This window comes from Ammospiza nelsoni, chromosome 7 (genome assembly GCF_027579445.1).
Source record: "Ammospiza nelsoni isolate bAmmNel1 chromosome 7, bAmmNel1.pri, whole genome shotgun sequence".
NCBI lineage: Eukaryota > Metazoa > Chordata > Aves > Passeriformes > Passerellidae > Ammospiza > Ammospiza nelsoni.
In genome coordinates this window covers 20,694,353-20,715,575 of record NC_080639.1, presented here as the reverse complement: position 1 = coordinate 20,715,575, position 21,223 = coordinate 20,694,353, and the positions used below count along the sequence as shown (strand labels likewise).

At 38.1% G+C, this 21,223-nt stretch overlaps 2 protein-coding genes across 2 annotated transcripts; both read left to right on the top strand.

Annotated features, from left to right (window-relative positions):
- The first annotated feature begins 671 nt into the window (after nucleotides 1-671).
- On the top strand, nucleotides 672-11,862 carry BBS5 (Bardet-Biedl syndrome 5). Its single transcript, XM_059475813.1, has 12 exons — nucleotides 672-780; nucleotides 1,911-1,993; nucleotides 2,795-2,860; nucleotides 3,688-3,737; nucleotides 4,264-4,391; nucleotides 5,745-5,880; nucleotides 6,878-6,973; nucleotides 7,480-7,542; nucleotides 8,229-8,363; nucleotides 8,475-8,558; nucleotides 10,302-10,325; nucleotides 10,440-11,862. Exons 1-12 carry the CDS (start codon nucleotides 719-721, stop codon nucleotides 10,539-10,541), a joined length of 1,029 nt encoding a protein of 342 aa, XP_059331796.1. The 5' UTR covers nucleotides 672-718; the 3' UTR covers nucleotides 10,542-11,862.
- Nucleotides 11,863-12,564: 702 nt separating this feature from the next.
- On the top strand, nucleotides 12,565-20,289 carry KLHL41 (kelch like family member 41). Its single transcript, XM_059476357.1, has 6 exons — nucleotides 12,565-13,755; nucleotides 16,444-16,601; nucleotides 16,693-16,800; nucleotides 17,615-17,800; nucleotides 18,290-18,436; nucleotides 19,259-20,289. Exons 1-6 carry the CDS (start codon nucleotides 12,646-12,648, stop codon nucleotides 19,368-19,370), a joined length of 1,821 nt encoding a protein of 606 aa, XP_059332340.1. The 5' UTR covers nucleotides 12,565-12,645; the 3' UTR covers nucleotides 19,371-20,289.
- Nucleotides 20,290-21,223: the final 934 nt, after the last annotated feature.

Below are 21,223 nucleotides of genomic sequence, written 5' to 3'. Positions count from 1 at the left end.
GGCCAAACATCTCAGATTATGCACTCGTTGATCATTTTTAGTTGGATTTGTGTGGTTTCTTTGTTTTTTTTTTCCCCCTGGGCAAATGGTAACATCAAGCATATCAACAAAAAGCGGAGTTTGGCCTCAACTAAAACACCCCCCCCGTTTGTGCTCTCGGAACCCTCAGCCCCTCTCGTCACGGGGCCAGAGGGAGGTCGGGGCATTTCCCGCCCGCTGCTGTATTTCATCCAGCTGGTGTCCATCTCCAGATGGCTGCAACGGGCTCCTCGCCAACCCAGGGACAAGCTTTAGGGGAAGAACTAGCAAAAGACAAGTTTTTTTCTTATGAATCTTATTTGCAGCTTCCTGGGGTTTTTTTTAATTTTACAGCGGCAGGGCACTGCAATTAAAATTTGGATACAGCTTTCAAGACATTCCAAATTAAAAATTACACATCTCATCTATTTTAAAATAAACCCAAAACCACCAAACAAACACTCGGCCCCACAGATCCGCAGAGCTCAAGGCTGCACTACCGGGAACGACAGGGTCCCTCAAGCTCCCTTGGAGCCCCTCAGCCGAGCCGGGGGAGGAACCAGGGCGGGCGCGAGTGCGCGCGCGCTCCCCGCGTGCGGCGCCGCAGCCAATCCCGGGCGCCGCGGGGGCGCGAGACTCCACCCATCCCCCCACGCCGTTGCCAGGGCGGCGCGCGGACTCGTCGGGGCGGGTGGCGGCCATGAGCGGGGTGCTGGACGTGCTGTGGGAGGACAGGGATGTCCGCTTCGACATCTCCCCGCAGTGAGTGTCCGTGTCCCGGCCCCGCCCTGCCCTCACAGCGCCGCTCTCGTACCCGCCCGGCGCCGACAGGCGGCCGGCTGAGCGCTGCCTCCGCGGCTGAGGCCGACCGCTGGGGTGGGCGCGGTGCACGGCGGGAGCGCCCCAGCGTGTGCCGGGAGCGCCCCGGTGTGGCGGCCGCGCAGCATCGGCGGCTTCACCTGGCCGGGCGGGCCGGGGCGGTCAGTGCTTGCTGGGTGGGGTCCACGCACCGTTTCCAATCTATAAAAAGAAAATAAAACAAAACAAAAGATTGGACACTGGAGGACTGAGGGAAGGGGGTATACTTTTCCCAGCTGAGCTTTTTTAGCACTGAGAAGTACAACCAAGCTGAAGGCGTGTGTCTGCGGGGACGGTGGCACTCATGGTTAGCCGGGCTTGGCAAACGGGGCGGCGGCTGGGCAGTATTTCACGAAAGTCGTGTCTTAATAATACATTTTGTTTCTGTCATGCCATACATGGAGAGTTTTGGCCGCTTTTGACAATACGACTAAAGTACAGCAAAAAATCACACTGCATTGGTGTTACGTAATGAAGTGGTTAGATCACTTAAAGCAAAATAATAATACAAACAAATAAATAGAAGACCTCACACAAAAAGCCAAAAGCCAAACAAACAAAAAGTCAAACCACACCCTTTGTGGAAAATTTAGCAGAGCATTTCACATATCCTTATACATCTGATATTTCTTTTGCTGGAATCTCTTCTTTCCTGAGCCTAGCTCCACTCCTTATGACCTGAATCTACATCAAGAGGCAATAAACTCAGTCCCCTAAAAATTACGTGAATGCAAGTGGGTTTTTTTTTTGCTTTTTCCTCCATTTCCACACATTTTGTCCTTATTTTGGGGTATAGTTTTCATGGTCACACTTGCTACATAATTATTTATTTATTTACTGTTATAAGGTAATCATAAAGATATTCATATTTTTCATCTGTGAATGTAGTGATAATTTCAGATATATAAAGTTGATTTGTGTGCATGTGTGGATTTTTCATTGCATTATGTACTGAGCAGAAAATAGAGGAAAGCAAAACAGAGAAATAAAAATTACCTTATTTTTGGAAAACAAGTTATTTTTCCTTTTTTTAGACAAATGAAAATGAGACCTGGAGAGGTCCTTATAGACTGCTTAGAGTCTGTTGAAGATACCAAAGGAAACAACGGAGACAGAGGTAACTGCATAGTCAGGCAAATTGTAAACTTTCTACTCTTTAACCTGTGTAGGTTTATGAAAGCCCTGGCAGGTTCCCATTGAACCCTGTATCAGTGCTCTGTTGCACAGAAGAGATCCTGCCTATTTCTCAGATCTGCCTTGGAATGTTTTTTTGAAATTGTAGGAAGGTGATTCTTGTCTCAGAATTTGCTTAGAATTAAAGCCTTGTAGGAACAATCCATTTATAAACAATGTGGTGCTGTTCTGCTGTAATCCTCTTTAATGCTTAGCTTGTCCCACCCTGTTTTTAACTGAATCTGAAGTAAGGAATTAACTTACTGAAGTAAGGAATACATAGTGGGCAGGGGCTGAAGCTACCAGCATGCTGAGATGACCCTTCAAGGGGGCTGGATGTGCTGCTCTCCAGGGTCCAGAATGGAATAAATTTGCATATGGCAAAGGGGTGAGGTTTTTCATGAACACTGCTGTGACAGTTAACTCACTGCCTTCCCCTTCTCCTCCCCAGAGCAGTTCTGCACTAATTGTGTCTACATTTTTGCTATAAGCATCTGGATTGGAATCAATAACTGCTCTTGGTTTGATTTTGAGGAATGCTGGTATATATTCGAAATTGTTTAATTTGTTCCTTGTTGCTAGCATTTTAAGCATTTAAGTATTTAGTGGTTTAGTGATTTTTCCGGTGGAGTGTCCTGTGCTTTCTTCTTTTTCCCATCAAGGAGAAGGAATATCCTGTTGTTTCAGAACATTTTATTTAATAGAATTTATTTAGATTAAAAATAGCTACACTCTTTATCTCCAGGCAAGCTGCTTGTGACAAATTTGCGGATCATTTGGCGCTCACTATCATTGCCCAGAGTCAACCTCTGTAAGTATTACCTTCTGTTTCCTCTGTGGTGCCTTGCTGTTCCTTCACCAAGTATTGATTTCAGTACAGAATGCTGAAGTATAGCTGTGTTGCTCTGGAAAGTCTGAAATAAACTGTTACTAATGAATCTCTTTATAATATAGGCACTGAAATGGTAATTCATAGCAAAATAGTAATACTCAATATTCTATGTTAATTTCTCAGAAAAGAAGTTGAAGAGTTTTTCAGACATGTTTTTCATTTGGCCGATGTGGGATTCATGTGTTTTTTTAAAAAAAAAAGTTTGAGCTTCATCATACATTGCTTTACTTGTAGCTCTTGTTGCCACCTGCTTATTCACATTCTGCATTTCTCTATTTATTCCCCTCAATTACCTTCCTTTCCAGTTTTAGTATTGTAAACTCTGGATAAGTTTCTCATTTTAACTGTATGAGTTAAAACTGTATGAGCAGTGAGAGTTTTGCTCATATTTAATTTAAAGTGCTGAAACAGGGGCAGGATTAGCAGTTCCTTTGTGCACAAATTATTTCCAGTGTTCAGTGTGCAATCCCCTTCTGTGGAAATATTTCTTGGATTGGATAGTACACTGAGCAGCCAGAATTGGTCCTGATTTGAAAAGAGCACTTGACCAAAGAACCTTCCAAGATCCTTTCTAGCTTAAATTAGTCTTCAGGGTTGTGATGAGGACCCAGAGTATTAACCACAGAGTGTAATTCTCACACATAGCATCCAAAGCTGCACTAAAAAATTCAGTAATATACTTTGTAATTTTGACTGTTATTTTTCTTGTTCTCAAAACAATGTATTTTTCTCCCTTGACTTTTAAGCTGTCGGTTACAACTGCGTTATAAATATAACTACAAGAACTGCCAACTCAGTAAGTTCCAAAAAATACTTTTAAAAATAATAAAAGAAGCTGTAACTAGTTGTTTATGTTTACTGCACTGTATCAACAGTAATCTGAAAGTTTACTTGCAAGAACAGCAAAGAATAGTAATGAAAGTTTTGTTTGAAAAGTGGAGAGCTCTCAAATACATAGCCTGAATGGAATTGCATGCAACTGTGAAGCTGTTTGTTTGACCTGCCTCAAAGAACTAGCAGGAAGATTATGTAGATTTCCTGGGCAACCGTATGGTAACAGAACCAAAAATACAGTTTCAGTCATGATACTGCAAATGTAGAGCAGGCAGGCTGCATTAGTTTTACTGTTGAGGAACTGCTAGTTGGTCAAAAAGAAAAATAAGTTCAGTTGAAGATAGCAGTAGATTAATGGTAGAATCAGGGTTACACCTCCATAAACACTGTCTAAAACAATAATTTAGACAACATCTGAAGATTATTTATTATTTGTACAATCAAGCTACTGTATTGCCAAAATGTAAAATTTTGTTTTTTCCTTACAGAAATTACGAGGGCAGACAGAAGCTCTGTATATATTGACTAAATGTAACAATACTCGCTTTGAGTTCATATTTACCAATGTTGTTCCTGGAAGTCCCAGACTTTTCACTTCAGTTATTGCTGTGCACAGGTAGTGTACTTAAAATAGTGTTTGATCAAGGCCTCAAATATGGGGGATTACAGCTGCTGATAGACACAATATATGACTGTCCATATTCAACATGCAGAAAACTTTCCCTAAAGAGAGCAATCTCTGGAAGGAAGGAGGACTGTGATCACAAATTTTAGTAGATAGCTGCACATAATGAAAATTAATGTGTATTTCACTAGTTATTGATCACAATTTATACACTTTGTGTGTATAAACTATCTGAACAAATAAGAGTATAATGGAGCTAATTTGAGTGTGCATTTTCTAGCTATAATTTGTGTCTGCAATAATTTCCTGTAATTTCAGACCATGTAAAGGAAATGAAAATTTAAATCCTGGTCCGAACTCTTCACTGACTACAAAACACTGTATGCTTCCCATTTAAAGACAAGTCATCTGAATGAATGTGTGCAGAATACATTGCCATGGGTGTCTATTTAAGAGCTGTGGAATACTGACATATGTATTGGATGTTTGTGTGTGGAGAGTTTAGATCAGGCATGGCTTGAAGTAAAAGGCCATGAAGCCATGCAATTGAGAGAAAAGTAACAGGTAGCTGTGAAGCAGTTCCAAAGCAGTTCCCAGCCTGACTTCTATAAACAATTAGACTCTCTCAGGCATCATTGTATAAACAATAAGGTTCTCAGGCAGTCTTCCCATAACAAGTGAAACACCCTCTCTGGGAAAAGATGGCACCCTGGGAACAGATATGGAAGTTTTGGGAACCATTCATATCACAGTGGGAACACTGGTTTTATTTTGTGTAAACAATCAACGGTATTGTAAAACAAAAGGAGTGGTTAGAGTTTTCTCTGTTAGCCTATCATAAACCTGGATTTTGGAATATGCATGAAGTTCATTAACACTATTATTTAAACTGGCTGATCGATCAATAATCTGAGTTCGATGCATTATAGGATGGTCGTTCTCCCCTCACTTCAACATTTGTGATTTAACTGGCACTGAAAAATAAAGGATTGTTAATGTCCATGCTGTGTGTACCATGGGACCCAGAGAACTTATGCTTTGTAATAGAGGCTGGGTGATGTCTGTCTTAAGGAAAAGGAAAAAATAGTATAGACATGAACACTACAGGAGATCAAAAGGTTGTCAAAAACCTGTCTTAAGTTTAAAGATAAATTCATTAAGGAAAGCTGGAATATACTTAATTGTGTTGAAAAATTTGTAATAATATTCTCAGTTTTGTGCAATGTGGTGATAAGAAAAGCTGAAAATATACATGTCATATCTGTACTGAAACAAAAGGTAAAGATAGTATAGTAGAAAAACAGAACTATGTATAAACTAATACATATTTTATATTTTTTGCAGAGCTTATGAAACTTCCAAAATGTATCGTGATCTGAAGCTGAGAAGTGCATTGATTCAAAACAAGCAACTGAGATTGTTACCACAAGAACAAATCTATGATAAAGTCAATGGAGTTTGGAATTTATCAAGTGACCAGGTATAGTAAAGAATCAGAATATGTTGACTACAGAAAAGTTAAAATGTTTCAGCTTTTGTCTAGCAATTGTACTCCTGTAGTTTTGTAACCTCCAAGGAATTACCCTTAATGCTGTTCATCAGCTGATGCATGCAGAGAAACTGATCCCATATATTTGCTACTCACTACAACAAAATCTCCTTTTGGTAACCTGAAGTCTGCATGACCTGGCTAATATGCAAGGGACTAGATCTACAATTTTTGTTAAAAAGATATATTTAGGAGTCTAAAGCTCTGTATGACACTGAAAGAAAATCATGTTTCTGAAGTGTTCTGCTGAATATTTGTATATTTATATGCAGCTTTGACTAAGCAGTAGTAAGATTATACTGTCTTTTGATTATTGAAATTTGAAAATACTGGCAGGGATTCCGTGTCTTAAAAAAATGAAAAACTTTTAGGATAAAAATAGAAAGCATTTATTATTTTATAGGGCACTAGTTGCAAGCATTTCCCAGAGCAGTGAAACAAAACAGGAGCTGATATTTCTGTCTGTGCAATTTTAGTCCAGAATAGAAATATGATCCACTCTGACAAGCTAAAAAGTTCTTTCCTCTACATTCCCTTGGCACACGTCTCCTCAATTACCTAAGTTTAACCCACATGCCTTTATACTTACGCTTTCTGCCAATTCCAGATCTGTACAGTTAATAACACTCAGATGCTTCATGTATTCATTCCCATGAGCTTGGCTGGGCTGTGACTTGATCCAGCTTTGCTGCAGTAGTAGGTGCTCACAGCTATTTTCATTACTCAGATTCACATAGCCTTTAAAGATCCTCTTCCCTTGCAATCAATAGAAACATTTCAACTGGGTTTGGTAGGAAAGAATCAGGCTTTTAGTGAATAAAATATGAAGCTCTATCTTTCTTATATGTAAATGGATAGCAGTAATCATCATATTTGGGGGAGAAAGCTCTGTCCTTAAAGCAATTCTAACATAACTTTTCTTTAATAGGGAAATTTGGGAACATTTTTTATTACTAATGTGAGAATAGTTTGGCATGCAAATATGAATGACAGCTTTAATGTCAGCATACCATATCTACAAATTGTAAGTATCTTACAACAACCATTTTCAAAATGAAACAGCATATATTCAAGTCTTTGGTTAAAACTCCCAGGTTACCAAAATTTTATTTCATATCTCTCATTCAGAAAGGAACTTAGTTTTTCCAGCATCAACCACAGGGTATATTTTCTTTTCTGTCCAGATTAGTTGGAGGATTTCCTGGGCAGGTACAGGTGGTGAAAATGGCTTGTATTTCAAACTTTTTAATATTTACTCTGATGTTTCATGCCATCTACATACACTAGGATTCATGATCTGTGAACCTGATGTTCAGAAATTTACTGTTACCACTGTTACCATTTCTAATAAAACACTTTTCCCTGAGGTCTCAGGGGTTCAGATTTGTAATGGTAAATGGGAGGGAATGCTGGTAGCCAAGCTTCCAGAGCCAGTAATTGTAATTATTACACTGTAAAAAAGAAACTGAAATGAGATTTTTACCCAGTAATTACAAAGTTTTTAACAGCGTTATACCTCTTTATCATTAGCGTTCAATAAAAATGAGAGACTCAAAGTTTGGCTTGGCTCTTGTGATAGAGAGCTCTCAGCAGGTAAGAAGCTTTAATATCCTTTTTCTATTGCTTACATTTTTATTATACATATATACAGTATTTCTCTAATTTTGAGATGTCATGGGTCTACTTTTAAGTTACATAGAGCATTTCTTCTGTGTGGCCTTTTGAAAACTAAGAAAGTTCTGTGCACTGCTTTAAGTGTATGTTATGGTCAATATGGTTATTGGGAGTTACAGTTTCTCTAAGCAAAGCCACAATAGGCCAGCATAACTAGCTTATAACTGTCAAATACACTGTCTTCTGACAGATTATCTTTGGGATCTAATTAATTCTCTACTTAATTAAGACCACTCTTTTAAATCTTTTTCATTATTTCTGTGTATCTGAAAGGTTCTTTAATAACAGCATCAGGACCTAAGAGACTCAGCGTTTGCTGAATAGCTGGGAATAAATCATTAATATCACTTCTGAATTTGTCCCACCCTTGTTTGCTTGTGGTTTTCTGTATAAGGAGTTTGTTCCCCTTTTATATAACGGGCTAATGGTTAAAAGTTTATTTACCTCATAGAGAAGCATTGTCATTGTGTTATTTCACCCGTGATTCAATTTTCTCAGCAAGCTCAAAATTTCTGTCATTTAACTGGAAATCACTATCAAGGAGAAAAAATTGTTTAAAAAGTAAGACTAATAAACAGATGTTGTCTTTTTTCTCTGTTATGTAGAGTGGAGGATACGTACTTGGTTTTAAAATAGACCCTGTAGAGAAACTACAGGAGGCAGTGAAAGAAATTAATTCGCTTCACAAAGTTTATTCAGCTAATCCTATATTTGGAGTGGATTATGAAATGGAAGAAAAGGTACTCCATTTATTTATTTTAAAATACATACAATACTGTGTTAACAATAATAAAAATATATTAAATATATTAGATATGTGAATTTACTTACTAAAATGTTACAATTTGCAGCCTCAACCCCTTGAAGACCTAACAGTGGAGCAGGTTCCAGATGATGTGGAAATAGAAGCTGATGAACATACAGATGCTTTTGTGGTAAGGGACTCCACAAAAAACCCAGAAAAATAGAATCATTCTTGTTTGGTTATTCAGATTTAAGCAATGTACAGCTGTAATCCTCTGTTAAAGATAAGTGCAACTGTACTTTCTATATTTAAAACACATCTACATGCCTTTTATTAAACATCCTGATTATTACAGGAATTTATTCTGTATATGAATTCTTAATTCATTATTTATATATATTCTTAATATGAATAATATTTGAATAGTTTGTTCTTTAAGAACAAGCTATTATTCAAATATTATTCAAAAGAAATATTAGTAGATATTCAAAAGAATTGTTGTTTGTAGTTCCTCAACACATTAAAATCAGGAATGGCTTGAAAATCAGCAGTACAATATAATCAGATACATTATATTGAAACAATAACTCACCTTCTCTTAAAGCAGACTAAGAGATGGTGATATCTGTATGCTCAACATTCATCTAAGATTCAAACTTGGAATATTTTTAGAAAGGCAGCAATAATTTTACATTATTATGTCTCCCAGTATTTTGGGAAAATTTAGTTTAAAATGCATTGGGTTGCTTGATTGACCTTCTTTCAACAAATTTCCAAAGTTGATGTGCAACCCAGTAACACTTGGTTTCATGATTGACTGCAAGGGTAAATGGCACATGTTTTCAAGTGTTAGCCTTGATGCATTGACCAGTCTCTGAAATTAGATAAATTAACAGGCCTAGCATGAGTGTTATTTCCACTCCTTTTAATTTTGCAGCCTTTTACTAACACAGATAGGCTCTTGTTTTTTCCTTTCCCTCTTTCCTAGCTTTATGGCTTACTTTTTTTCATTTTTGCATATTTTTATTCAATCTTCAGCATAGTTGAAGACATACCTTCTCCTTAAATGGAGATCTGTTTGCTTTGTTGGTGCCTTTATCACCTGAACTAAATAACTGTGCTTTGTATATTCTCAAACAAAAACTGGAAGCTGAAAATGGTTAGAAGTTTGTTGCTGTAGAGACTCAGGTTGCCCAGGACCCCAGGAGCAGCTACACACCAATATTGTACAATACTTGATGCCACAGGAATGTGCTTTCTTTGCTGCCCCTCACCTGTCCACAGGGGCAGCTGAAGCAAGACTAGGCTCATTTTTGGAGATAACATCTAGAACCTGCAGGTCCAGAGATTTCTAGAGTGTGGATATTTTTGGAGATCTGATATCCCTAAAAGTTTGAGCCTTAATTTCCACCCACACAGAATAAGAAAGATGGTATCTCTTTCCCATGTCTCTGTTTATGGAGTTGTTCTATTACTTTATGTTCTTTTCTTAGATTGAGTATAATGTCAACTGAACTTTGATATTATACATCTTAAGCTAGTTTTTGATGTTGAATAGTAAAAGCTGCTGCACATGAGGCAAAAAAATACCAGGATGCTGTCAGTTTGTCTTCATATTAATATTCCCTATCAAGTGTTTGTCAGTGTAACAAATGTAATACAAAAATGTTGCCATTTAAAACATCTTTCTTTATTATGATGGAAATTTCAAAGGTAATGAAAAATACCATAATGTGGCGGTATCTAGTCTATAATCCAAAACAGAAAATCTTGTTAGAAGCCTTTTGTAAATTATTTTAACATAGAAGTTAAACCCATGTAGACTGGATTCTTGTGGAAGACCTACTCAATACAGTTTTGAACCCAAGGAATTATTAGCAGATGTGGTTTTTAGACTCTTGTTTTCACAGTTCTTTTTTGTTTTCCTTTGCAGGCTTACTTTGCTGATGAAAACAAGGTAAGGAGATACTTCTTCATACTATCAAATTGCTGTTGATAAAATGGGATAATGAAATTAAAAAGTGCTTTCTGCTTTATTTTATTTTCTCTCATATGTCATGTATTCAAAAAGCAACATGACCGGGAGCCTGTGTTTTCAGAAGAACTGGGACTTGCAATAGAGAAGCTGAAGGATGGATTCACACTCCAGGGACTCTGGGAAGTAATGACCTGATTTAGATGGGCGCGTTTGTTTCTTAAGCAGGGAGAAACTCTGTTCTTGCTGGATTTAGATCTGTAGAAGATAATTTAGAAATATCGGAGTAGCAGAGAAAGAACATGCCAAACTTAAAGAGCAGGTAAATATTATATAATAGGCCCTCAGGCTATGTCATAAAAGAAAGGTTACTCAAAAACCTTGTATGCTTAAGAGGTGAGCATTTCCTGTGTTGCCTGTGTAAGCAGTGGGAGGAGAGCCCCTCTGAGGCTGCTGCGGGAAGCGCTGCCCCCTGCAGGCCCCTCGGTCCCGCTGCACGGACCTGCACATTCCCTCTGTCGGGGGGAGCACCTGGGGTTCCCTCCACACCACCTCCAAATGGCGTGGCAGTGCCATTGACACACTTGGAACCTCTGCTGTTTTCAGCATTGCCCTCTGTCTCCCTCCCCTGACAGTGCAAATTCGGCCATGCTGTTTCAGATACCATTTTATGGCAGGTAGCCACCATTTTTTTTATAACTTCATGGCTTCTGTGTTTATGTGTTGCCCTTTGGCTGCCAGGACCAGGCACTGCTTGCCTTTTTACACAACACTATGTCAGAAAAAGAAGCCTCCTCTTTTTCTGAACGTGGAGACCACTGCCTGAGACAGGGCAGGGTGAGGTATGCAGTTTGATTGTCAATTTCAAGTATTCATGTATTTATACAGAGTGATGTACTTTCCCATAATGATTGTTTGAATTACATTTCCATAACTTGTTAAATGATTTGCAACACAGAAATACCATTGTACAGGGAACATTTTGTACGTAGGCATATTGGCTGTGTTATTGTTAGCTTTAAGCAAAAGCAATTCTGTTCCAAATAATAGCTTTCATATCTCATAGTTTTGTTAAATGTTCAGCATGTATTATTCCAAGTTTTAATTGTAATCCAGAGATCCTCATACAGTTGTTGTTTGTATGTTTGTTTGTTTTTGCCAGAGCACTTTTTAAAGCAATGATCTAGAAAACCGGGCACATGCAAATAGCTTCTGTGAGTCATTAGACCTTTTATGATGTTATGTGTTAATGAGTCATTTATTGTTTAAAGGAAGACACAGCTGTTACGTTTTCTAGTGAGATAAAACCTCTGTGCTGTTTTCTATAAATGGAAAAAGTCAAATGAGCTGTCCTCTCAGCTGTTGTTTCAGCAGCTGACTGTTAAAGTAACTGTGGTGCGAATGTAATACCGGTGTTTGTAGAAAATCTTTCAAAGTATATACTTTAATGAAATACAACCTATATTGAAAAGCAGTCATTACTTCAATAAACTTTGATATTATTATATATTGTTGTAAATCTTGCATTCAAGTAGTTGTATTTTGATCCCGTTTCCATTACGTTCAAAGAACATTTTAACATATGGGTGGAGACTTCAATTTGAATTATTTTGGAAAGCAAAACTTTACCTGAAATAACACATATTTTATGTCTAAACAGTAGTGTTTGGTTTAAAACCAAATGGATATTAAAAAGCAGCCCAAAATTTCGAAGCCTTAATATCTGAAGAAATTGTATATGTGATATGGTTGTGTATAAAAATAATCTTAGAACAAGAGCGATCAATACAAAGTTATAGAGTTTTTTTAGTATCTTTATGACTGCAGCTATGAGCTGTATTAAGCAACTCTGAAAAAGTGAGCAGTAGTTAAAACTGACTACTTGATTAATAATATTTCTATTTCAGAATATTTAGTAACATATATCTGTGCAATCTTGCTCATAGCTGTCTCACTGAGGGTCAGATTCTGCTGTCCTTACTCATGTCAAATAATTTATTACATTGCACATAATCTTACTGATTCAATGTGGAGAATGATGGCAAAACCTGACCATAGTGACTAAGAGCAACAGTTGCTTCTTTCAGTCTTTGACAGCTGCAAGAGCAACTCTGTTTTTCCAAATGGTCCATCCCAAATTCCGACCTGTAAGAGTATGTACCTATATTTAGCTAGTGAGATTAAATTGCAGAGGCTTCAAGCAGGGCAAAAAGCACATTGGTCTGCCTTTTTTACAGACAAACCCTTGGGCAGACAACAGCTAAAGCTTTCTACTCCCTCCCCTTTCCCAAGTGTTTGCGAAATGGATTCCCAAAGGGAACTCACTGAAGAGCTCAGACTTTACCAATCCACCCTCCTTCAGGATGGCCTCAAAGAACTCCTTGAAGAGAAAAAGTTTGTAGATTGCTCTCTAAAAGCTGGTGACAGAAGCCTGCCTTGCCACAGATTGATTCTGTCGGCATGTAGCCCTTATTTTCGTGAGTATTTCTTATCTGAGCAAAATGAAGAGAAAAAGAAGGAAGTAGTTCTAGATAATGTTGACCCCAGCATCCTGGATATGATTGTCAAATACCTTTATTCAGCAAGTATTGATCTCAATGATTCTAATGTGCAAGATATTTTTGCTTTGGCCAGCCGCTTTCAGATCCCTTCTGTATTCACTGTGTGTGTGTCCTACCTTCAGAAGAGGCTTGCTGTTGGTAACTGTCTGGCCATCCTTCGGTTAGGTGTTCTGCTTGACTGCCCCAGACTTGCATTTTCTGCCCGTGATTTTATTTCAGATCATTTTGTGCAGATCTGCAAAGAAGAGGACTTCATGCAGCTTGCCCCTCATGAACTTATCTCAGTTATTTCACCTGACAGTTTAAACGTAGAGAAGGAAGAACTGGTATTTGAAGCAGTAATGAGATGGGTCCGAACAGACAAGGAGAACAGAGTAAAGAGCCTGGGGGAAATTTTTGACTGCATACGTTTTCGTCTAATGCCAGAAAAATATTTCAAAGAACAGGTTGAGAAGGATGATATAATTAAAAGCAACTCAGACCTTCAGAAAAAAGTTAAGATTATTAAGGATGCTTTTGCTGGAAAACTGCCTGACTCTAGCAAAAGCACAGAGAAGTCAACCAAAGGGGAGGTGAATGGCGATGTAGGAGATGAAGATTTACTGCCTGGCTACCTAAATGACCTTCCCAGGCATGGCATGTTCGTCAAAGACCTGATTCTTCTGGTTAATGACACTGCTGCAGTAGCTTATGATCCTCTTGAAAATGAATGTTACCTGGCAGCTCTTGCAGAACAGATTCCCAGAAATCATTCCAGTATAGTCACCAAACAAAATCAGGTCTATATTGTTGGAGGACTCTATGTGGAAGAGGAGAACAAGGATCAGCCTTTCCAGTCATACTTCTTCCAGGTACAAGCTTTATATTTGTGGGTATAATAATAGGTGCTTATGAGGGTTACTGAAAAGTGTTCTGAGTGTCTGCAAGTGGGTTGTCTAGTGTCTTTGTATGGTGATGGAGAGAAGTATCTAGAGAGAGTTATTTTTGTCTCAGAGACAGAAATGAAACTGAGGGCCTTGCATCTTCTTTTTCAAGATTAACTGCTGGTGAGATCTCAGAAAATATTAAAAAGATTAGTATATTCTGTCTAGGCACTGCTTTTCATTAAGGCCCAGATTTTTCATTGTACAGATGTCTAAATTTAAGTCTAATAATATTTTTGTAAAATACTCTGTGTATTTTTGTTAACTCTGATGAAAGTTGGAGTACTTTAGCTGGTTTAGATTTGATGTCTTTCTTTTTTGCATCTGAAACACTTTCATGACAGCAGTAATGTGTGTATTTTAAGTGCAATTTCTGCTACTACTAAAATTTCAGAAGTCCTTTTTGTCATATCTACATTTGAAAGCCTAAGGGCCATATAAATATGTAATTTAGAGGTAGAAGGTTTTTTTCTTGGCAAACTGTCAGTGTCAGTACACTAAATACCATGTTTCAACTGAATGTAATTGTGTATCTTTGTAAATCTATAATACAAGGCTGATTAGTGCTAACTGTAACTCCACAATATATTTCAGGAAAATTAGCAAAATGCAGTTTGCCATGCTTATACCATAAACTTAGTCTGTTGTGTTTTTAGCTACATGCTTTGGTGTATATTTAAACTATTTTGTGCTGAGTTATGCAATATACTGCTGGCTACGCCCTCTCTTTAGGCACACTGGCCTAAAAGAGTAAAAGTAAGTCCTGTTTAAATATGAAATAAAGCACAGTAATAAGCAGTGATAAAATTTTGAAGCCTTCAGATATTAAAAAATGCAAATATTGTTTATAGGAGTATGGCTCACTCAGTTCACACAATAAAAGACTTGGTTTCAGACATTTGTTACATGCATGAGAGGGAAGTCTTAGTTTGTAGGGGAGGGACTAACACTGTTTCATTTCCTTATGTAGGTGTAAAACACTAATCACCGAAGTGAAAAACTTGTTACAAAAATATTCTTCCAATAGAAATAACACATTGATGAAGTAATGTGTATTTAGTCCAGAACTGAATAAGTCTCATGCTACTAGAAAGGGGCCTCTGAGAAACTAAACCTCAAGACCTATACTAAAAATAGATGGAGTTTTCAAAATTCTACTTTAAATGTCGACATCCATTTCTTGAAATCATCTTTGTTTGCTTGTCATCTTTAAGCTTGCTTACTGCTGCTATTCCCTAAAGTTACAGTACTTGTCTGCATTACCCATGTGACTGTTCTTCTCTCCAAAATATTAATACAGTGCCAAACCAATTCTCACTTGCTGATCTTCCTTTTTCCACCAATGAAGCATTGCATTTGGTAGCTTGCAACCTGGGAGAAAACAGGGCTGTCACTGGCTCGAAAATGCATGACAAGGTGATGCCCTATCAGCAGTAAATATGTCATCTTGAAGACATAGGGAGTAAGCTGTGATCTCTGTGATCTTCTCATTCCCCTACCCAGATCCAGCTACTGGGGAAATCCATGTCCACAAACTACATTTCACTGTTGCAATAAAACTTTCTGTCCAACAGGAGTGGTCTGTCAAATTCGGGAGATGCACTTAGCCTGGAAACCTTGACTGTGGAACGTACTCCTGGAAGAAGAATGTCACCAAGCTAAATTCTCAACTTTATTTTGACTGAACTTTATTTTACTTTCTATCAAATGCCTTTACACCCACACAAACTCTTATCTTACCCTCCCTTCCTATACCAATGTCCAGCAAATCTATAACAGTAGGTCTGAAAAAATAGTTCTTTTTCAGTGTTAGAGGTAATTCAGGTTCAATCACAAGTTCTCAGATCAAAACAAAAAATAAGCACCACAGTTCTAGGAAAATCTTGATTTATTTTGCCATCTGTCCTCCTGCTGCTGTCTTCTGCTTTTCCTTAGGTGTTTTCAGTATACTGGATGTTAATTAATTGAGAGAGCCCTGAGAGTAATACAGTAGAAAAGACATTAATATTATTGCTGAGGGAGCTGCAGCGAGTTCCTATTTTGCTTAAGAGTGGTTTTTGCATCTTCAGAGATCACACAAACTCTTGAGGGTATTTGTGATGGAACACACATCTGTTGCCCTAAGGATTGCAAAAGAAACATCTGTGCCCTTTGCCATGTGATGTCTCCTGATCAGTAAGAACTGTGTAAGGATGTCTGGCACCTCACTGTAGCGATGAGCACAAGCAGCTAAACACAGGTGTGCACCTGCAGGAGTGGCTGCTCCCTCGGGCAGGAAGAAGAACCACCTGTTCTTTCCAACATGATAGGGAACCGAGAGTGAGGGACCTTTGTGTAAGGAAGAAGAGCTTAATAAAGAGGCAAGGAAACAGTGAGGGTGAGCAGACACAAAGAGAGTTGTATGGCATTGACTCTGCTGGATCTCAGCACAAATAAGCATGGATGGGTAGGAGACATCATTCATTAGCTGCACTGAGGGAAGGGCAGGTTGTTCAGGCAAGCAGATTTGCTGTTGAGACACTGAGTGCCAATAGATAAATTCTGTGGAACAGTATTCATTGTGTGGATTTTTACTCTTGGCCTTTCCTAACCCTTGCTGTTCTGATGCTCTTTCAGCTGGATAGCATTGCTGGAGAGTGGGTTGCCCTTCCTCCACTGCCGTCAGCCAGGTGTCTCTTCGGGCTGGGAGAGTCAGACAACAAGATCTATGTCATAGCAGGCAAGGACCTTCGCACCGAGGAGTCGCTAGATTCAGTACTGTGCTATGACCCTGTGTATGTGCCAAATTTAATTATGCCCTCTGAGGACATATGTAGATGGCTCATTGTTAGTTGAAAAAACCTAACAGTGATCTTCTTGTTCCAGGGCAATGAAATGGGGTGAGATCAAAAAACTGCCCATCAAAGTATATGGCCATGCAACTATCTCAAACAATGGACTGATATATTGTCTTGGTGGAAAAACTGATGATAAGTGAGTTTCTAAGTCTTTTTATGACAATAACATTATCCTCTTGGTCCTTACTAAATAATATGTCTCACACTCAGAAATTACGTTTTCCCTTTCCTGCATCTCTGGTATAAGGTTGCTAATAGTCTGGCATACATTATGGTATGGAGGATCTATTTTTTGGTGATAAGGTAAATTACATATAAATTGTAATCCAACTTGCTGTTTTAATAACCATACTTATTTCCAAGGCAAATTTTACTTACACTGCAGACAAATTAGTTATACATAGCTATGGGGACCTTCACTGAAAGTACTCTTTCCTTTCAGATAGAAATACCTAGGTGCCCTGGATTTGCAGTCTGTTTTTCCAATTTTCTTGCCTGTGATACCTGTTATACTTTATTGGGTATGACATTGGGAAAATAGAAGTTTTCACTCACACTGAACAGGGGGTGGTAATTTTTAAGTGTTTTATAGGAGATATTTAAGATAAAAGTTTGTAATATCAACCAAAACTTCATCATAAACTTTCCTTTACATAACCTTTGCTATATATTCCTCCACAAATCCATCTGGATACAATATGGTGGGAAAGGACATTGTAGTACAAAAGTACAGTGAAATGGCTGCCTTGTGTAATGTAAACCACATTTGATTTAGCCCTATGGATGAGTAATGCTTTGTAGACATTGCAAGGATTAGATACAATAAAGGATTGTCCAGGATAGGAAAGAGGTGGTATAGATAAACCTATACAGTCTACCTCAATTAGATCTACTTGGAACAAGTCAAAAGTTCATTAGAAATGATCACCAATTTTCTTTTTGCTCCCCAGGAAATGCACTAATAGATTATTTGTGTACAATCCCAAGAAAGGAGACTGGAGAGACCTGGCTCCAATGAAAGTGCCTCGCTCGATGTTTGGAACAGCCATCCATAAAGGCAAGATTGTCATTGCAGGTGGTGTCACTGAGGAAGGCCTTACTGCATCTGTTGAAGCTTTTGATCTGACCACCAATAAGTGAGTGCAATATTCAAGCTACTTTAATCAAGTGTTTTATCATCTAGGCTTTTAGGAGCCCTAGGTAAGAGTCTCCAAGCTGTTCAGGTACTTATACTCCCACTGAGACCTTTGGTCTGCAGTCACATGTTCAGCAACAACAGCAGCAGCTTACAGAGCAGGTCTGTAGATGTTTTTCCTGCACCTGCACACATTCCAGTTATTATGCTAATGCCATTTTGTATGAAGCATATTACTGAGCAATCAGGGAATCTGTAAGAAGTTGTCACTGAGAAGAGATGTCTTAACAGTGTAATTGTGTAATTTAAGAGCTACAGAAGTCCCTGAGGGCATGGAGACACCAGAACATACTGCTGATAGATCTCAGAATTTTTTCGTTTTATTAAACCATGGTCTTGGTACCTGAATTTGTTGCTCAGAGAAGTTTTAGTGCATTCAGTTTACAGTATTTCTTATGTGTTTAACTTGACTTTTTCTTTTGATCCTTAGATGGGAGATAATGCCTGAATTTCCCCAAGAGAGAAGTTCCATTAGTTTAGTCACTTTAAGTGGAGCTTTGTATGCTATTGGAGGCTTTGCAATGATTCAGCTTGAATCTAAAGAATTTGCACCTAGTGAAGTCACTGACATATGGAAGTAAGTTTCATTTTAGTCATTCTTTCCTGGTCAAAGGTCTTGTCTAAAATTGAGGTTTGTAGACGCTGGAGGCTAATGCTGTTTTTCTGTTTGACTCTGACAATGATCCATAGCACAAGCTGTAAAGCATTTGTTGACAGATAAAAAACTTTGTCAGAAAGTAACAAATAATCATGAGACCTGGATCTAATGACTACTTCCACCTACTAATGATTTGACCAGTCCAAGTCACGATCTTCAGCTTCTTTAGAAGAGTAAATTGCCATCTCTTGGCATTTTTAGCCTTGCCAATAAAAACATTCTTTTGTGGCACTGTGATGCAGAAAAGGATGTATATACAGAGGCCTGAACATACTGATAGGTTGATGGTCAAATGAGTAATGTTCCAAGAGAATGAGAAGTCCCTATCTCTTGGGGTTTTTTGATCTAATCACAGCAGCAGTGATGAGACATCATATCTGTGCTGCAACTCTCAGTTGCCTGTGTAAATTCAGAAGCTTTAGTTGGGAATAGGAAGGAAAACCCTCCAGCTTTATGTGCAAGAATCTGAAGAAATTCAGAAGGGATGCTTAAGGGGGAAGCTTTTTTAAAGCATGACACAGGTCAGCAACAAGCTTTAGGGACCAGGAAAAGAATAGCTTGTGTGCAAGAACATCTTTCTGTTCTGGAGTAGAGGACAAAAGCAGCCTTTCTTGGCACCCTTGAGCACACAGTTGCTACAAGCCTTTGCAACAGGTGCACTATCCTCCTTTTCATATATATGTGCTGAAGCATCAAACTCAAATTTAAAGAAGCTATTTTCTAACTTCTTTTAAAATGCAGGTATGATGATGAGAAGAAAGAATGGGTTGGCATACTGAAAGAGATCCGATATGCTACTGGAGCCTCCTGCCTGGCCACACGCTTAAACCTCTTCAAGTTATCAAAACTGTAAACAAAATGCTGGAAGATGTGATATGGTGAGGGAGTTCTGACAGGCTCTTCTGGTTTTGTTGCATGAAAATGTCCCCAAATTGTACAGTTTTATAGCAGCATACTAGTCATACTGGGAACTGTTAAATAGTTCATTTGTCTGTCCAGTTCTTAAAATACTTTCTAGCTAACCAGCAACCACAGAATTTTTTAAATTTCTAAAGGTGTTTAAATTTCTAAAGGGTTATAATTAATGTTGATTAGATTAAGATTTTGGCAAGAACTCAATTTTCCACCCTGTGAAACAGCAAACAATGCTAGTTAGCCTTCCTTGCACTCAATACAATCCAGTTATTGGTGGTTTGTCCTCCAAACAATGTGCATGAATTACTTGTTAAATTAAATACAACTAATAGGTAGCTAATTTTATTCTAACTGGCTGTTTGTAAGGCCAGATTTCCCCTTTTAGTAATGTATGTAAATCCTTCACTCTTCAGCGATATCTTGGAAATATTCTCATCACAGACCTCAAAAAATAATTTAGCTTGGAATTGAAAGGAATGTTTTAAACAAAAGTGGCTTAATATTATGTGGCCTAATAAATGCCAGTTTCAGCCAAAACTATACTAGTAGACAGAGGAGAGGGTAGAGAGAGAAGTTCATAAGGTTAGTAGTTCTACTGTTTTACCTACTGTGTTTAGACTTCTGATAACCAGGGTTTTCCACTTTTTTAATGCTTTTATATTTATTTCCAAAGCAAATATTTTATGGAAGGTTTTCTCAGAGATCTGAGGTCAATAGCAAGCATTCATGAAAAAGTCCTAAAAGAGCTATCTTTAGCAAATACCTGTGCCAGGGAGGACTTTTTCATTTACTATAGAGTTGATGCATTTTGATGTTGAAACTTTTAACAATTAAACTTTGTTTTTAAAACTATAAAAGTATCACTTGATGGCGTCCTTTTTTAGTGATTTGCTCATCATCACTATCATACTGACAGGACACAGATTTCTTAGTACAGCCTTTGCCCAAAATAAAGCACTCAGTTTTCTTCTTCTTCAGAGCTTACTTACCATTTTTTTGTCGAGTAGCTCTTCAAAGGATTTCTCCATTGCATAAAGAGGCTGTCATCAATCTAAAGGATTTCATAAATTTAAATCTAAATTGGAAAAGAAGGCCACCACACCTGATTGAACAGCAATGCCAGCTATCACATGACCTTTTGCATTGCCCTCCTATGAGACAGAAGTAAACAAATGCAGAGGCACAGCCATCATATTCATTTCAGTATGTTACTGACCACTAGTACTTAATCTGGGGGGCATCTTCCCTTTAGTATCCAAATCTGCAGCTGTGCTTAGCACCTATGTTTATTGGCTCCAGTTAGATGACTGGTTTACACCACTCATCTGCTCTAACACTTGCTGATTTAATACAGAAAGAATGAGTGCAAAGAATCAAGAACAACACTTTTACTGAATGGCTTTTTGGGTTTTTTTTTGCTTTTCTTCAATATCCTTTCTGGATCACTCATAACAAGTTTTAATCCTCTTCCCATTGTGCATACTCATAACTTTATCCACACAGAATTTGAAGAAAACTGGCTTGGTACAGTGACTGCTAGAACCCTGAAAAGCAGTTCAGCTCAAACATGACCACTCTGACTGATAACTTCAGCCACTGACACTCTAAGGCTGCTTGAAGGCTGTTTGTACAGAAACAGAGTCATGCAAGAGTCTTTGACAGGTAGTCTACCTTCTGAAATACTAACCTATATTTATGATTGTCTTCTCCATTTTATACAAATTATAATGCACACAGAATCTTTCTATGTGCTGTGTCTTCAATGACATTTCCTCAAAGCAGTCATTACAT